This window comes from Corvus brachyrhynchos, unplaced genomic scaffold (genome assembly GCF_000691975.1).
Source record: "Corvus brachyrhynchos isolate BGI_N302 unplaced genomic scaffold, ASM69197v1 scaffold11, whole genome shotgun sequence".
NCBI classification, from domain to species: Eukaryota; Metazoa; Chordata; class Aves; order Passeriformes; family Corvidae; genus Corvus; species Corvus brachyrhynchos.
Genome location: NW_008236965.1, coordinates 619,339 through 637,345, shown reverse-complemented (window position 1 = coordinate 637,345; position 18,007 = coordinate 619,339). Strand labels below are relative to the sequence as shown.

Below are 18,007 nucleotides of genomic sequence, written 5' to 3'. Positions count from 1 at the left end.
TTGATATTTTAAATCTAAGATCCCAGTTTCCATACATTACTTTCTCCCAGTATTTTAGGAGTGAAAGTAATGTAGAACAGAATAATAAACAGAAATATGTAATTTTTAAAAATTTGTATATTCTTGGTAACATCATGGCCTATTTATACTTTTTATGGTTAGAACTTTTTCAATCTTTGAAATTTTAAAGTAAGAATGATACTTGGATTCAAAGTCTTTTTGAAATAAAGTATTTCTTTGGGTTTCAGCTCTTTCTGAAGCTCTCACTGCAATTCTTTGCATTTCTGTACAGTGCTAGTCACATAGTCATGATAATGCAGTTTAAGAAATTTCCACCAGATCAGTCACAGCAACAAGATAATTGTGCTCTCCTATGCACATGTTGTAATTTGATTAATTTTAATCCTCTTGTGTTATGAACTAATCTGCTGAATTTTCTTATATTTACTCCAAGAGGATAGTTCTCAGATATTTAGTTATTGCAGTTCAGCTGATATTCAGCAACTTTGTGATATTAAGCAACTGAGTTCTTTGTAGGAAAAAGTTTAGAGGTATACAGTGCAGCTGTTAACTCGAGTGCTACTGAAATTCCAACATGAAAAACTCCTTGGTCTTCCTCATAATCTCCAAAACAAAGCTGCTGGTGAACAGAATGTATTTTCAGAAATAGTTTCAATAAAGAGAGATTATGGAAGAGATTAAATAATTTGCCATCTGCTATGCAACATGATACACCAGTATGGCCCAGAGATTCTCTTTTTTGGGAAATCTCCTTTCTAAAGGAAAAAAGTACCCTTACATGTGCTCGTTCAATTTTTAGAAATTAGTGTAATCTCTCCCCGTGGTAGTTCTCTTCAGGCTTAGTTACTATTTTGTTTCAGTTACTTTGTTTAGTCATTCCAGAGGGAGGTTTAAGACCGGCATGTACCAGACTTGACCTCCTCACATACTTATGTTGAGATTCTAAATGTATATATGTAATATATATGAAAGATTATATAAAAAGTTACACATTATATAGAAATTGTGTGATAGTGACACTGGGTGGAAGTTGTCTTTCAAAATAAATCACAATATGTTTGGGGAGCAAGGAGGAAAGAAACTTGCACTCTTAAGGTTCAAAAAGAACCACAGATATACTGGTATAGCCAAAAAAAGAATACAAAGGATTTGGTGCTAATAAAACCAAAGTTGTGGGTTTGATCCCAATATGGGCCATTTACTTAAGAGCTGGTCTTGCTGATCCTTGTGGGTCCCTTCCAGCTCAGACTATTCTGTCATTCTGTGAAAGAGGATGTAGAACTGCCCTCAAATAAAGTTGTATAGTAAATATAATGAAGAAGAACCAGCTCATTTCAGATGGGCACAGAAATTAATGCAGTTAAATATCAGGCTTTGGAAATTAATCTAGTAAGCAAACTATTGTGTTTTGTGGCTGTTGATTAAATTATGCTGCCATCTCTATGCTGTAAGTGTAAATGTACGTACAGTCCCTGAGCTGAAAATGAATAGTTGAAAGAAAGTAGCAGACAGAAGCACGCAGAAGATTAGGGACCTGTGTACCAGGTCTGGCCGAGATGGAGTTACGTTTATTCACAGCAGCCTTTATGGTGCTCTGTTTTGGATTTGTACTAAAAATGTATTGGTAACACACCAATGTTTTGACTACTGCTGAGCAGTGCTTGCACCACATCAAGACTTCTCTTTTTCCCATTCTACTCCTTAGGGGTGGGGGAAAGAGATTGAGAGGGGACTCTGCTGGGAAAACTGGCCAAAGGGATATTCCACACCAAATAACATCATGATCAGAAATAAAAGTTGGGAGGTTTTGGCGATTGAGGTAGCCATTGTTCAGAGACCAGCTGGGCATTGGTCTGCTTGTGGGTTGTGGGAGATAATGAGGGAGTGCTTATACATCACTCATGGGTTTTTTTCTCTTCACTTATTAAACTACTTTTATCTTGACCAATGAATTTTCTCGCTTTTGCTTTTCCTATTCTTTCCCCTGTTCTGTTGCATATGTGGCTTAGTGATTGAGAAGCTGTGGGATGCTTGGCTGCTGGCCTGGGGTCAATCCAGCAGAACCTGATCAGTCAGTCCAGCCAGGATACCTTTAAAGTGTGTGTTTATGAAGCTTCCTAATTTATATGACATGGTGAAACAGAATAGGAGAATTTGGAAGAAGCAAAAGGGACTGAATAACCAACAGGGGAAAACTCCTGATTTAGAGTAGTAATGCCTTTTCTTGGTCTTAAAATCAAGAGTCAAACATGGTTAGAAGGGAAAAAGGGATTTTACCTTGGTATTTATTTTAAGGATCCTTAGGTGCACCATGTCTACGTCAAATGCACCTCAATGCCCACTGCAATGCACACCCCCAAAAGATCTGGTATAACATTGTATGTTTTACTAATTAGCATATCTATCAAAGATTTCCCAATGAGAGGCTCAAGTGAGCCCCCCTCCCCAAGGAACCTTCCCCTGGATGGTTCTATCTTGGTTTACAGAATATGTTCTGGAGAGGACCTTGGGGTCTGGGGCACACTGATCTCTAACTACAAAGCTTCTAAAATGTTTAGTCTCCTAGCTGAACAAACAAGTCCAAGAATGTAGGCAAAAAGCACTAAGAATACAGAAGTTGTAAAAGGTATCACAGGGGTATAAAAGAAAAGGCAAAAAATCATCATGGCATCAGTAGGAACTTAGGAAGTGCAGCATTTGCTCCTGCATTTGTCTGTCTTGAACAGTATATTTATTCTATTTTTTTTTTCTTAAAATAACTTTCTTGGTTTAATTTTTTCTACAACATAACTGTGGTAATTAAAGGATTATCAATAATTCAGAAAAAAATTCTATTTAATTTGTCTTGGATAAGATAAAAGAGAGAATGACATAAAAAACTTCCTACCAGATTGACATAAGGGTATTTTCATGCTTATTATGCCTCTAAGTAGCCCAATGCATAGGCATATATACTCTGTTTCATGTTAATGCAGTATTCTGAAGCCAAGAAACACAGCATTTTTAATTAATTTATGGCAAGACATACATTTCTTTTTTCATTTTTCCTCTTCTTATGGGCTAGTGCATTTGCCAAGATTCCTCAATGACCAAATCTACCACTTTTAAAACTTCACTGGATTTGGGAGAAGTGCAAATTTTAGGAGCTAACTTCTTTAATAGATGACAATATCCAAAATAATTTTTCTGTTTCCCTGAAATGACATTCAACATCTCTTTCCATTACTGGCACCCTCTCATGACAGCCACTACACAGTTTTAGACTGAGAACAAAATATATGTTTTTAGCCTCAAATGTAATTTTTACGTGAGTTTTCAAGAGAATGAAAAATGCCTTTTCAAAATGAAAATGCTATATGCAACAGAAGTGCAGCATAGCAATATGCAAAGCTGTAACAGAAGTCAGTGCAAAAGGAAATTTAATTGTGTATAAATACCTGATGTGATCATTTGATAATATTCGTACTAATAATTATTCTTTTTTTTTTTCATTTTTCCAATTTTATACTGGTAGTACTTTGAAAAAACAAAATCTAAGCAGTTTAAGAATAGAACTGACCATGTTTTCTGTCATTCCCATAATGTGTTGTGTTTTTAAGCTCTGCTTCTTTACTCCTGTCAGAGCTTATTTTTTAATCAAATAAAAGCATATGCAAAACAAAAATAGACAATCTTTGCATGTCTTCATAATGAGAACCCACACTGGAATACCATGTGTTATGTTGCATGGAGTTAATTGGCTCAGGCACTGTAATGAGTGTGCTATAAAGTATAAAAACTTCAGTTTTATTTTTTTTTGTAATGCTAGCTAGTCTAAGCAAAAAGCAGAAAGTAACAAGCAGGGTAAAGAGGGGTAATCCAGAACAGACTGTGATTTCGACGGTAAAATATTGTTGAGAAACTTGTTTTAAAGGTCACTTTGAGTCTTATGCATTGCTCAATGAACTTTTGAAATGATGTTTCATGAGCAGCCAGTTAAGGAAAGCCTGTTTTCTTGACCTGTTATGCCTCCTATTCTCCACCCTACCCAAAAATCTTACTGCACGTATGCAATATCCTTTGTTTGCTTTCTCTACCCATCATATTTACTCTCCGTACATACTGCCATCTTATTTCTGCATCCCCTAGGGCCCTTCTTGACAATTTTCCAGCTTTAGGAACAAGAGCTGGTGCTTTCTCCTTTACATACCCACTTTTCAGAATTTTTTTGTGACTTATGATATCACTTTGTCAGGTTTGCAAATGCCTTATTAAAAATCCCTGAAGTAGCTGAAAAATAGAAGACACGGTGACATTGCATAATCCTCTTTATATAAAATTAAATTAAGAACAGAATTACAAACATGGATAAGCAGGAAAAAATAAATCTGCTAGTTTTTATTTTATTAAGTACTATTAAGTGAAATAAATTTAGAATAACTTGCTATTTCTGTTGCAAATGTTTTAGAACTGTTTTGAACTGTCAGACCTAATTTGTTTAGATGTCTGGAAATCAGATTTTAACCAATGTATTGAAAACTTGAAGACCTTTTCTAACCTTGAAACCTGTATTTTGAACTGAAGCTTTTGAATGAGACTAGGCTGTAGGAGCAGACCCAGGAGTTATTGGCTTTATATTTTGTCCTTTTCAGCACTGAATTTTACCTTGAAAATGATACATATGGTACCAAAAAATTAAGGGGAAGACCTTCTTAGTAATGTTAAATATTCTGTGTTGGGTCCTATCCAGCAGGTGCAGCCTGCAAGATGCTTGTTCATTGAGAAGAATGATCTCATTATTAGGACAGTGATGCAGTGTGGTTTGTTTCATACCCTGAAATCACTCAAGGAAATAACAGAGTGAATGATATTTATCCTGGGCCCTCTCTTGTGCTATTATGTGTAGCAATAACTAGCAGCATATTAAAATAGAGATCAGGGACTACAACCATTCTTTTGAAGGCAGTTCTGAAATTTCAAAGCTGTTGAATTATTCAAGTATTTTCCATTTTATAAAATACAAGATGATTGACTGCTTGATGGTGCGATGATATAAATAAAAACATCAAAAAGTATTGAGTGTTATTTTTTTCCCCATAGTTGTTTTGAACCCCCATAATTGTAGGTGTTGATTTTGTGTCAGTAGCAGCCATAATTAAGAAAGGAAACATTAGATAATTTCTGTGGTCAGTGCCCTACTTATGCACAAAAAAAAGAAAAAAAAATCCAGTCAAAGTAGAAATGGACACAGTTACAATATGAAACTGAATATAAGTAATCTTTTTGATATTAAAAATCTGAATGAACATTAAGCTTTTGTTTTCTGTCCCTATTTACAAAGACTAACACACGTTTAACATGTAAAGATGTAACATTTTTAAGGTAGCAATGTCAATATAAAAATGAAAAGAATTCTCTGAATAAATGTTTGGGTCTTTTTAAATGTTTTTTAGTTTTTGATGCATTCAAGTTTTTCTAGACTGAAAAATGCACGTGTATTCTACACACCACATGCAGAGTGTACATAGAAAGTGTTTGCTACGGTGCATGCGTGCTATCATCATCTGAGTGTTCACAGTAGTATAATTTTTAAGGATATGAAAGTCTGTTTTTCTTTTCATAATGTGGTTTTAAGCTTCTGTTTATATTCCTCAGTTACGATGGAATTGGGAGCATTTTATGCTGAGATCAACAGTTATCCCCTGAAATATCAGTTATCAGAAAATATCACAGGAGGATGTCTGTGTCTTATGATGGGAATGATGAACTTCTATTACATCTGAAAAAATTGAATTAGCACCTTCACATAGATTAGCACATTGGCTAAGCAGTAGTGTGGGGATTTTCCTAGAAGATTTTTAAGGTATTAAGCCTTCCAGCTGTAATAAGGTTAATACAGTTCTAAGTGACTTGAATGTCAGTGGTGGCAATTTAACTGGTACAATATTTCTCTAAGCAGGAAGAGAAACACTCTCATGTTCACTTCATTCAAAGACCACTTTTAGAAGAGGACATATGTTTTCTTAAGATTATCACTGAGTGTAACTGTAATAAAACACAGAATTACAGAACAGTTTAGGTTGGAAGAGACCTCTGAAGGTCATACGGTCCAAACCCCTGCTGCTCAGGCAGGGCCACCTAGAAATGTTTTTTCAGCACCATGTGTCTCTGGCTTCTAAATATCTCCAAGGATGGAGAATCCACAACCTCTCTAGGACACCTGTGGGAATTTTCAGTAACCCTTACAGCAAAAAAAAATTGTTTCCTGGTGTTCAGAAAGAGCCTGCCATGTTTCAGTATGTGCCCATTGCCTCTCGTCCTGTTACTGGGTACCAGTGGAAAGAGCCTGGCTCTTTGCACCTTCCCTTCAGATATTTGTATTCATTTCCAAGATCCCTCCTGAGCCTTCTCCAGGCTGAACAGTCTCAGTTCTCAGCCTGTGCTCTTTGCACAGGTGCTCCAGTCCCTTAATCAGCTGTGTGGACCTTTGTTGGACACTGCAGTCTGCACATATTTCTTGTATTCAGGAGCCCAGAGCTGGACACAGCACTCCAGGTGTGGGCTCACTAGTGCTGAATAGAAAGGGCAACCAACTCCCTCAACCTACAGGCAATACTTTGACCAATGCAGACCAGCTGTTTCATGTCCATCCCCTTGGTTTCCTGTTGAACTTCATTATGTTCCTGTCAGCTCATTTTTCCAGACTCTTGAGGACCCACAAGATAGCACATCTGATGTATCAGTCACTCCTTTTAGTTTTGTGTCATCATCAAGCTTGCTGAAGGTACACTCTGCTCCATCATCCAGACATTACTGAAGATGTTAAACAGGACTGGACCCAGTATTGACCCTTGACAAGCACCACTAGATAAAAGATATAATATAAATCCGTAACATGAGCATGAAAATATTCATAATAGTTTGAGTAATGTCGTGTGTTTAAGCCCTGCCAAAAATTAAGCAACATGCAGCCACTTGCTCAATCCCTCCCTCTTGTCTCCCCCCCACCCCAGTGGAATGGGAAGGAGAATCAAAGTAAAACTTGTATGTTGAGATAAGAACAGTTTAATAATTTAAAATAAAGTACAGTAATGATGGTAAATTACAATAATGATAATAAAGAGTCCTTGATTTAGGATAAAAACAATTTAACAAAAACCAAAACATCAGTGTATTATCAACACCATTCTCATTCTGAATCCAAAATACAGCACTGTAACAGCTTCTGAGAAGAAATTAACTCTAACCCAGCTGAAACCCGGACAAGTAGATATTCTCTTAAGATATCTGGTGGAACATTTTGATGTGATTTGTGCCAAAAAATGAACAAACAGTTTAGTGGATAGCTGGATCATGTGATCCTTAGCAGGCTTTTCTAGAATCATGGAATAGGCTGAGTTAGAAGGCAGCCATCAAATCAAGTCCAACTCCTGGCCCTGCACAGGACACCCCAAGAGTCACACCATGTGCCTGAGAGCACTGTCCAAACACTTTGTGAACTCTGCCAGGCTGGTGTTGTGACCACTGCCCTGGTGAGCCTGTTCCAGTGCCCAACCACCGGCTAAAAAGTAGTATCCTGAGATCCAGCCTAAATCTCTGCTGACACAGATCCATGCCATTTCCTCAAGTCCTGTCACTGGTCACGAGAGTGAAGAAATCAGGACCTGCCCTTCTGCTTCCCTTCATGAGGACGTTGAACACCTCAATGGGGTCTCGACTTGGGATCCTCTTCCCAGGCTAAGCAAGACAAGTGACCTCATACAGCTTCCCATCCAGTCCCGTCACCATCCTCATGGCCCTCCTTTGGACATGCTCTAACAGCTTAATTGCTTTTTTATATTGTGGTGCCAAAAACTTTCTCCAGGACTCAAGGTGAGGCTGCCCTGGTGCAGAGCAGAGCAGGACAATCCCCTCCCTTGCCCAGCTAGTGATGCTGTGCCTGATGCCCCTCATGACATGGTTGGCCCTCTTGGCTGCCAGGGCACTGATGACTCATGTTTAACTTTCCATCCATCAGGACCCCCAGGTCCCTCATGAAAAAAATAATACTGAAACAAAGTCAGTGGTATCTACCCTGCATAGTTAATCCTTCATCCAGTCAAAGGGCTTGAAACAGAGTTTGTGTTATTCAGCAATATATTCTCACAGATTCTGCAAGTGAAAGGAATTGGGAGCGATTAGAACTGAATATCCTGAGAGAGAAGATATAACTAACAGACTAATAATGTAAATCGAAGTGTACTAGCTAAATTAAGCAGTGAAAAGCAAGATTACAATTTGATGATAAAATATGATGAAGAAGATATTACCTGGTAACTTATATAATGAAATTAACACCGCTTAGATGTGGCTGTTAATTCATTTTTTGCATTGGGACTTAGAAGCAGAGAGTAATAAACTCAGATGAGAGAGAGAAAATGCTCTTTCAGAAAGGTAAAAATGAAATGATAAAAGATGTAATTGAATTCTGAAATAAATGAAAGTTAGTTTCTTTAGTCCTAAGGGGAAACTAATAGTGTAGCTTTGTTTCCATTCACTTCAATTTATGCAAGAGTAAAACTAAGTCTTATTAGGGCCTTGTAATGGTTACTAATTTTTAGGAACTGTTGAGTAGGAAAATTGGAACAGGGACATATTATTTTCCCTTCCTGGTTGTAAAAGTAAATGCAGGAGGAGACAGTCCAAAGATATATGAAATATTTGTTTGTGTGAATCCTGTTCACAATGCAAATTCACTCTAAAGTTTTTGTTATTTTTTTTGCTCCATCTTTCTATATTGGATCAACTTAGGTTATTGCATACACAGGGATGTGTGAAGATGTCTGAGTCTTTCTTATTTTGCTATGTATAATAAGTACTGTGGCATTATCCAAATATAGGAAAATCTCAAAAAATCGCTATCTAGTATGTTTTTCTCCCAAGTAAGAGATCAAATATTGTCTAGGTTTAAAATGCTAATACTGCTTTATCTTGCACAGCAGTTTGAATTCTCTGTTAAAGTCAGTATTCAACCAATTCTCGGATGAAACTTGAGCTTTGCAAAAGTTGATTTTCTAAGCTAGTTATCTATCTGAGCTCTTTTAAAGTTAATAAAGTATCAAATTCAAAGACAAAATATTTATTTGAGACAGATACTAATTTTAAGATGAAATTATTTGTCCTTTGGATGTACTGATTGCTTTCTACTGACTGGATTGGGGCCTATCTCAGCTAGTTAACTAGCTGAGACTGGACACTGAGTTTTTAAGTGCATGAACCTAGTGGTGAATTTTCATGGTTGAAATTCCTTAAGAAAAAAATTATAAGCTTTTTTTAAGGAAGGCATTGTAGAAAACTGCTCTTTTCCTTCTGTTGTTTTGGTATTCTTAATTAAAAAAACAGGGGAAAATGGTTTGAGGTTGGTGTTTTTTTGGCCTTGGGGTTTAGTTTTGTTACTGGGGTTCAGAATGTCAAATAAATCTAGCATTGCTTTCTGATGAACAGTTATTGTGGGACAGTATTGGTAGGGGCTGATGCTATTCAACAGGAAAAAAATGAAAACATTATTAACCATAATTTGTAATGTAGTTCTGGAAGGTCAGGAGTTCCAACTAAGATCTGTTAAAAATGTCCTTGAATAACCCATTAAAATTACTGATAGCAATTTTCCTGGAAGAATCTTTTTTCACATCTGGTCTTATTGTAAAGACAGTGTCTTCTCCTTCAAATCTATCCCATACTTTCATACTTTGTGGTTCAGACTACAGCTCCTTGTCCTAATATCTTCTGAGACTTTCATTTACCTGGTAACCTTGAAGATACATGATTGATTCAAATTAGATAGTGACACCCTGTGAACCACATGCCCTCTGTGTTGCACTAATTTCACTTCAGTATTTTATAACTGGTCATGCTGGAGTTCCACAAAAGACAAAAGAGCAATTGCTCAGTTAGCTCAGAAATTATCAACATTTAGCAATGTGTGTCCTAATAGCTCTGTCCACTATAGACAAGTACATGACATAAACATAATGAAAATGCAGTTAAATTTTCAGGGATAAAAAGCACACTGCTAGTCCCTCAATGGACTTTTTTCAAAGGCAATACTTTCCCACAATAAAGACTGCTGTGTGAGTAGTGTTTTCCAAAGCCTTTGACAATCTCTTGTAATTTTCTCTTCTCTTGTAGCTGATGGATGCACTGACTGGTCTGTGGATTACAAGAAATATCAAGTTCTAGTGGGAGAACCTGTTCGTATAAAATGTGCACTCTTTTATGGATATATTAGAGCTAATTACTCCCTAGCCCAAAGTGCTGGACTTAGTTTGATGTGGTACAAAAGCTCTGGACCCGGAGATTTTGAGGAACCTATAGCTTTTGATGGAACCAGAATGAGCAAAGAAGAAGACTCCATTTGGTTCCGACCAACAGTGGTACAAGACAGCGGGCTCTATGCATGTGTTATAAGGTACTATATTTAATTATACTGCATTTTAATTGACCAAATATGAAACAAGGCTTCTTTCTGCATCTTTAATACTGATTACACTGATTTTTTCAGCCCTTTACAGTGTTTCTCTCTATCTGGATCTGGATATAAAAGTGGTCTTCCTACTAATATGCAATAGAAAGAGTCAAAAACAAAGTGTAAAGCAAATGAGTGGCTAGAAAAGAAATTCATGATGCAGTTAGTCCAGTGATGCAAGGAAAATGAGGAAATTGTTTTATCAGCAACTGGAAAGGTTTACTATCTGCCATACTTTTTTTTTTTTTTTTTTTTTTTTTTTTTTTTTTTTTTTTTTTTGGTTTGTTTCAGTTTTTGTCTTGGGTAGAGGGAGGAGGATTGCTCTCTGGCTTGTGTGTGCTGAAGGAGATTTTTAATAAATAATGTGTTTATAAAAGCATTATTCTATGAGCTGCTTATATAATGTGTGAGACATTTCATATCATATTGTTTGTCCAATAGCATATTCAACATGGTTTTTCTGATGATGACAGTTCTCTTTAAAAGGAAATCACAATAACCTAGAAGTTAAGCTCCTGAAGGAGAATGTTTAGTTATATTTAGATTAATATTTTCTGATAAATGTGTAAGAGTAGCCATGAAAATGGAAACAGATTTGTCAATTATTCCATAATGATATTTAAAATACCATAATTAATCTCCTCGGTTTATATAAAGAAAACCTTAATTATCTGATGTTGTGCTTTCCAGCAAGTATAGATAAATGCTGAATTTAGCTACTGAGACATACTTTAATATATGTTTATCATCTCAACCTGTATTCATGCTTTTTTTTTGCATGGATTTTTATTTAATCCAAAGGTAGGTAAGAGCATGTTGTAATCTGCTTTAAACTACTGTGGTGGTTTGCTACGAGTCAGAAATTAGACCTACAAATAAACCACCCCACTTCCCACCACCCCCTTTGGCAAGAGAGGGACAAAGGCAGAGACTATGGGTTGAGATAACAATTTACCAAAAGCAAAGAGCTGTGGAATAAGAAATGCACAGTAATAGCAGCAATACTAATAACAAATAAAAAGGTGCTTTACACGCAAAAGGTGCTCATCACCTCGACCTAGTTCTGCATGGCCACCAGGACAAAGCCAAGATGGTGACACTCCCCGTAGTTGGAGCCATGTGGCTTTCCCCACCCAAAGATAAGATGGCAGCCATTCCTGTGCTCACCACCATGTGCCTTTTCGCAAAGACAAGTTGTCAGGAGCTTCCCAATTCCCAAGTCCAAGACAATGGAAAAAAATGATGGACAAACCCCTGAAAGCTAAATCGTTCATGTTGCACTGCGCTGCCACTCTGTTGCACTGGGCTCAGCTCCCCTAGGGTTGGTTTTGCCACTGTTTTGTTCCCCACAGCTGCTTCTCACACCAGTGCCGCCACTTTTGACCACTCCGCTCCACTTGGGCTCAGGCTACATTTGCTTCTGGTCAGAACCATTTCCCAGAGCCACACCTGAGGAATGGGAAGGGGATGGGCGATGATGGTAGAGGATGGGGTCTGCAGGCCAATCCCAGCCACCACCCCTGCAATGAAGAGAGGGATGTCACATCACAGGGTTGCTTCTTACTTATGGTATATGGACAGTGAATATAGCTGGATAAGGTGCACTAAGAGTTAATGTATATATTCAAGGCCAGCTCCCATAAATTATGTATTTATTACACACACTTGGTACAATAGTAAGTAATAAGTAGTTTCTGTCAAAAATTCTGCCTTTAAAGTTTCAAAAATAGCTGAAATATTGTTCCTGTCAAGAGAACACTTCCTTCATGTATTCTTTTCCTTCCCTGCCTGAAAACAGCAATTACAGTGTCTCCAGTAGCTGCCCAACATAATATCAGCACAGGTCAGTGAAACTGGAGTTCGGTAGCAAGGTCCTTGTGAAGATCTATATAATTTTGAATCATAGAATCATAGAATAATTTGGGTTGGAAAAGATCTCCAAGATCGTGAAGTCCAATATTTTAACAAGGACCACCACACAACTAAATTATGGCATTAAGTCCCACATCCAGTTGTTTCTTGAACACTTCCAGGGATGGTGACTCCACCACTTCTCTGGGCTCTCCATTCCAATGCTTAACTACCTTTCAGTGAAGAAATTCTTCCTCATGTCCAACCTGAACTTCCCCTGACGCAGCTTGAGGCCATTTCCTCTTGTCCTGTCACTGGTTGCCTGAGAGAAAAGGCTGACCCCCACCTGGCTATAGCCTCCTTTCGGGTAGTTTTAGAGAGCAATAAGATCTCTCTTGAGCCTCCTCTTCTTTAGACCAAACAGTCCCAGATCACTCTGCCACTCATGTGACACACTCTCTAGACCCTACACCAGCTCTGTTGCCCTTCTCTGGACACCCTCCAGCACCTCAAAGTCTTTCTTGCAGTGAGGGGCCCAAAACTGGACACAGGATTTGAGATGTTGCCTCACCTGTGCTGAGTGCAGGGGAACAATCATGCCCTGGTCTTGTTGGCCACACTATTGATGATATGGGCCAGAATGCCATTGCCCTTCTTAGTCACCTGGGCTGTTGACCACAACCTCAAGATCCTTTCCTCCTGGGCCGCTTTTGAGCTGCTCTTTCCCCATCTTGTAGCACTGCATGGGGCTGTTGTGACCAAAGTGCAGGACCTGTCACTTTGCCTTATCTCATACAGTTGTCCTCAGCCCATTGATCCAGCCTGTCCCAATCTCTCTGCAGATCCTTTGTACTATCCAGCCTGCCCTGCTCACTGTCACCTGCAAAATTACCGAGGGTGCTCTCAATGCACTCTTCTAAATCATTAATAAAAATACAAATAGAACTGGCCCCAGTAGTGAACCTTAAGGAACCTAACTAGTGATGGCCAACAACTGGATGTAGCACCATTCACCATGACTCTTGGGACCCAGCCATCCAGACATGATTTATATTTATGAACATGATTAATGTTTATGAACATTAATTGCTTTGTTAAGCTGTAATATTTAGTGGAGAAAAGTGCACACAAACAACTAAGTCTTGTTCAGAAACATAAGAGTGTCTATAAAGAATCCATAGGATACAGACAAATAGAGATAACAGCAGAAGTTTAAATAAAATATTACAAATTATATTATAGATGAAAAACCTTCTCCATCTTTAACATACTTAAAATAAATTCATTAGGTACTTATTAGCCATAAAAATACTGCCTATAATTAATTCAGAGATATTCAGCTTTGAAGATTCAAATTCAGATAACAGCAAGGTTCAAACAGGGAATAACAGCATCTATGGAAATCGTTCAAATCTATTTTCATCCCCAGCTGGTAAAGAACCTGAGCGTCTGCTTCAGTATCTTTAACTGTTTCTATTAGTAACACACAGTACAGCATTTTAGACAAATATTTTGAAGTGTACAGAATTTTCTGATTTTACAAAGGAAGGAAAGAAGGAAGGAAGGAAGGAAATCAAATTATTGTCTACTCTTGCATTTAGGTTTATCACCCTTGCTATCGCCTTGCATGTCTGAAGGTAAAAGCTTCAAATGTAGAAGTATTTCTAACTAATTTTTAAGGTCAGCTTTAATTTTTGGTCTTTAGCTGTATTTAAAATATCTCCATTCAAATTCACAGCAGTTTTATATTCTGTTTTTATATTTACATGTAGATATGCAGATATTATGTTGTTGAATCACATAACTTCCCTGCCATATAGTTCAGTTTATTTGACAGAAATAAAATATAATGTCATAGAGATATTTTAAATAAAAGAATATTAATAGTCTCCAAAAACTGTCAGTTAAAACTGCTTCCAAATTATCTTTGAAAAGGGTAACAATCACAATATAGAATACTTTTATTTTTCCCCCACCATGATTTGAAATGCACGCTTATTGAGTTTATGAAAAACTAGTTCTTTATCTTCATCATGTGAAAATTAATTTTAGGTTTAGATAGCATAAATTTATTATTTTAGATAGGATGTGTTCATCTTCAAATATGAAGTATTGGTTTTCTGTAATTTTAAAGATCTAATTCTGTAAATCATGTCAATTACAGCTTAACCAATGTAACTATTCAACTGTTAATTTCTGTACAGTTAGCTAAAATAATTGCAGTTATATGAATGATGTGTTGTTATCAACACATAGTTATTTTTTGAAATAAACCTGAAATAATAAATGGGAAGTTTAAAATAACACGTGCAATTAAGTTTTGGTAAAAACTCCCTTAGTCAGTTTTTCTTTTTCTTTTTCTTTTTCTCTTTCTCTTTTTCTTTTTTTCTTTCTTTCTTTCTTTTCCTTCCTTCCTTCCTCCCTTCCTTCCTCCCTTCCTTCCTCCCTTCCTTCCTCCCTTCCTTCCTCCCTTCCTTCCTCCCTTCCTTCCTCCCTTCCTTCCTCCCTTCCTTCCTCCCTTCCTTCCTCCCTTCCTTCCTCCCTTCCTTCCTCCCTTCCTTCCTCCCTTCCTTCCTCCCTTCCTTCCTCCCTTCCTTCCTCCCTTCCTTCCTCCCTTCCTTCCTCCCTTCCTTCCTCCCTTCCTTCCTCCCTTCCTTCCTCCCTTCCTTCCTCCCTTCCTTCCTCCCTTCCTTCCTCCCTTCCTTCCTTCCTACCTCTCTTTCTCTCTTTCTCTTTCTCTCTTTCTCTGTCATGGAGGCTAAACATCCACAGTAGGAACTTGTTCAATTACCAATTAAATTTAAGAAGAATATGTATTTTTACATATTTCATGTATGCACGATTGTTTAATTAATTATCAGAAACATTGAACACAGAATGTATGAGGAAATCTTTGCTTTACTGAAGGAAATGGTGAGCAAAGAAAAGAAATAGAATCAATTTTTCATTAACCTGGTGGAAGAATCATTTCTTCATTATCTTGAATAATGTAAAACATGTTTACAAATAGGAATTGCTATTTCTGGGTACCAACCATTTTTGAAATCTGTCTTACTCTAGGAGGGGCTTTTATCGTGGTCATACATGCTTATAAATATTTTTATTTCTTTATAGAGTTTTTACCAGTGATTATCTTAAGAAAAGAGTAACCATTCATATAATAACTACATATCAAATCTCTATGAAAATCAAAACCAAAATAAAACAAAAACCTAACCAAAAAAACCCAAAAACAAAAAAAAAGGGAGAAAGTATCTGAAAATGAAGTCTTAAAACAGTTTGTCTTAAAAGTTCAAAAATGTGGTGTTTTCTAGATCTGCATGAGATCCTTGGTTATGTTTATGCATATTACTGACAAAGGAATCTGAAAATGGATAAGAGAATTAAGCTTTCTCAAAGGAATACCAAATGAGCTAGTAATACTACAAAAGAAGTCTCAGAAGAGCCTGTTATTCTATCAAATCCTTTAAGGCAGTAACACCACTCATTCTCCCAGGTAACAAGTGACAGGACAAGAGGAAACAGCTGCACGACGGTGACTGTGGACGTGCTACATTAACAGTTGGACTCGAGGATCTTGAAGGTCTTTTCCAACCTTAGCAATTCTATGGTTCTAAGACAGCAACTCTGACAGCCTCTTGAGATGGTGTGCAAGCTCAGGAGAACCTTTTTCAACATATGAGATGAATTTCCTTGGTCCTTGCCTTTCTGTTCATTTGGTTTATAGAGAGTGCAGGGGGCTATTTACTCTGCCTTTGTTATTTTTACACTCCATTTGTAAGCTTGCCTGAGCTTTTTCCATGGTCTTTTCCTTTTGTGAAGATGGTAACCATCACAAGGAATCTGGCTCTTATGGAGATGTTTTCTTATGTTTGATCCATCCCTTTCAAATGCCAGCTTGGTAGGGTAGTCAAATATCCATGAAAATTTTGACTGTGACTTAGGGAGGCTTGGTGAGTAGAAAAAAGCCTTCAGGCGAACATTAGGAATTTACACAGGTTGGGTAGCTGGAGCATACACTAAGTGTCCTGTACAGATGGCAAAAGCAGTTGCTCCTAGAAATAAATGTGGGATTTTCTTGAAGTTAATGCTTGTTGAAAGTCAGGAGATTGAAATCCACTCATTCTCCACTGCCCTGTCCCTCTGACACTGCAGGAGGTCAGCTGTCTGACATGAGCATCTTCATTGTACATGATAAACACCTTCCACATGTGTTAGGACAAAACAAATATCTAATACTGAGGAGATAAGCAGGTGAGTGCAATGTACATCTTGTCATTATGGAGTTGGTATAACTTATGCATAAAGCTAAATTCCAGCATGTGTTTGCTATTTTCTTGGCTGAGTGAGAACTCAAGATGAAAAACAAGCAATGGTGATGAATAGAAAAAGGAGCAATATCATCCTTACTGTGGGTGGAGTCATGAATAAGTGAGGAGTCTTGATGAGCTAGAACTGAGCAGGTTAGTCCAGATAGTTCTTTTATGTAAGGCTTAACTAAAGGATATATTAATTTTTACTGAGGGGAAAATATCAAATGCCTGTACTTGCACAGAATAGGAGCATTTCCAGGACACTTCCAAGGGAAGGCCATATTGACACTAGATCTGCAGGAGGCGGCATGTGGGATACATTTGGGTAAGCCACATGCCACTACTTACCCACTCTAAGGTAAATAAAATGAGCTTTTTGTGGCTTTTCAGCTAAACCATTTTCTAGGCTCCATCAGGCAGACTGACAGCTACAGCAGGAGATTAGATGTGGTACACAGGTGTATGAATGTAAGTGGATGACAGAACTGAAGTATCTTAAACTGAATTCCAAATTAAAATAACTTCCTTTGTGTGCTCCCATCACATACATTGAAATGCAGTGGCTGATGTGAGAGTTAAGGGACATATCTCTGTACTTATTACTATGGCATGAGGCTGGCATTTTAAAATATTAAACTTACTTGATGAGTTTATAATTTAAGAAAGTAATGGAATTGAATTAATTTATAATCATAATTCTTCTGAACTGCAAATCTAAAATAGTGATTGAGGCTCAAAAAAATTCATCAGACTGACTTAAAAGCCTTAATTCAACAAACAAGACTTTTGGTAATTAGTTTAGCATTTCCAAGGCTTCTGACCAAGTAAATATTACAAATCCTCCTTTAGAAAAGGGAAAGAAAAGCAGCAGCTGTGAATCTTTTGTCAGGCTCCCAGAAGTATCAAGTATTAGATAATCTATGGTGAAGTTTTGCATTACTTTCTCAAAGGGTTCAATCTGAAAAGGGGGTGTATGCCATTACCCAGAAATGTTACTAACACAAGTAGGGAGACTGTAGAGAACTTGACTGCTTTCTGCTCCCATTATGGTAAGAGTAAGTAAAGTTGGGAAAAAGGTGGTGTGTTTTCAGGATGTCTTTGGAACAATTCTATCCACAGCTCTCAACTATTAGACTATTTTCCCCAAGCCAAGACTGATCTAAGGCAGTCCTAGCAGCAGTGAGAAGTTTGTTCATGGTCTTGGTTCTGACCCTTGCTTCTCTCTCCTCTCCATTCACAAAGCAGAGACAGGCACCCAATATTACCAATAATGGAGAAGAGATTGTGTAGTTCCCAGCATAAAGAAGAGTGGAAAGGCGAAGGCCTCTGTCCCTCTTTC

At 37.5% G+C, this 18,007-nt stretch overlaps 1 protein-coding gene across 1 annotated transcript in view; it reads left to right on the top strand.

Moving 5' to 3' along the window:
• IL1RAPL1 (interleukin 1 receptor accessory protein like 1) overlaps nt 1-18,007 on the top strand; it is a 694,687-nt gene that overhangs the window by 364,052 nt on the left and 312,628 nt on the right. Inside the window, exon 3 of the mRNA XM_017728403.1 lies at nt 10,168-10,447. Within this exon, the coding sequence (XP_017583892.1) occupies nt 10,168-10,447 (280 nt within the window). The remainder of the gene's footprint in view (nt 1-10,167; nt 10,448-18,007) is intronic.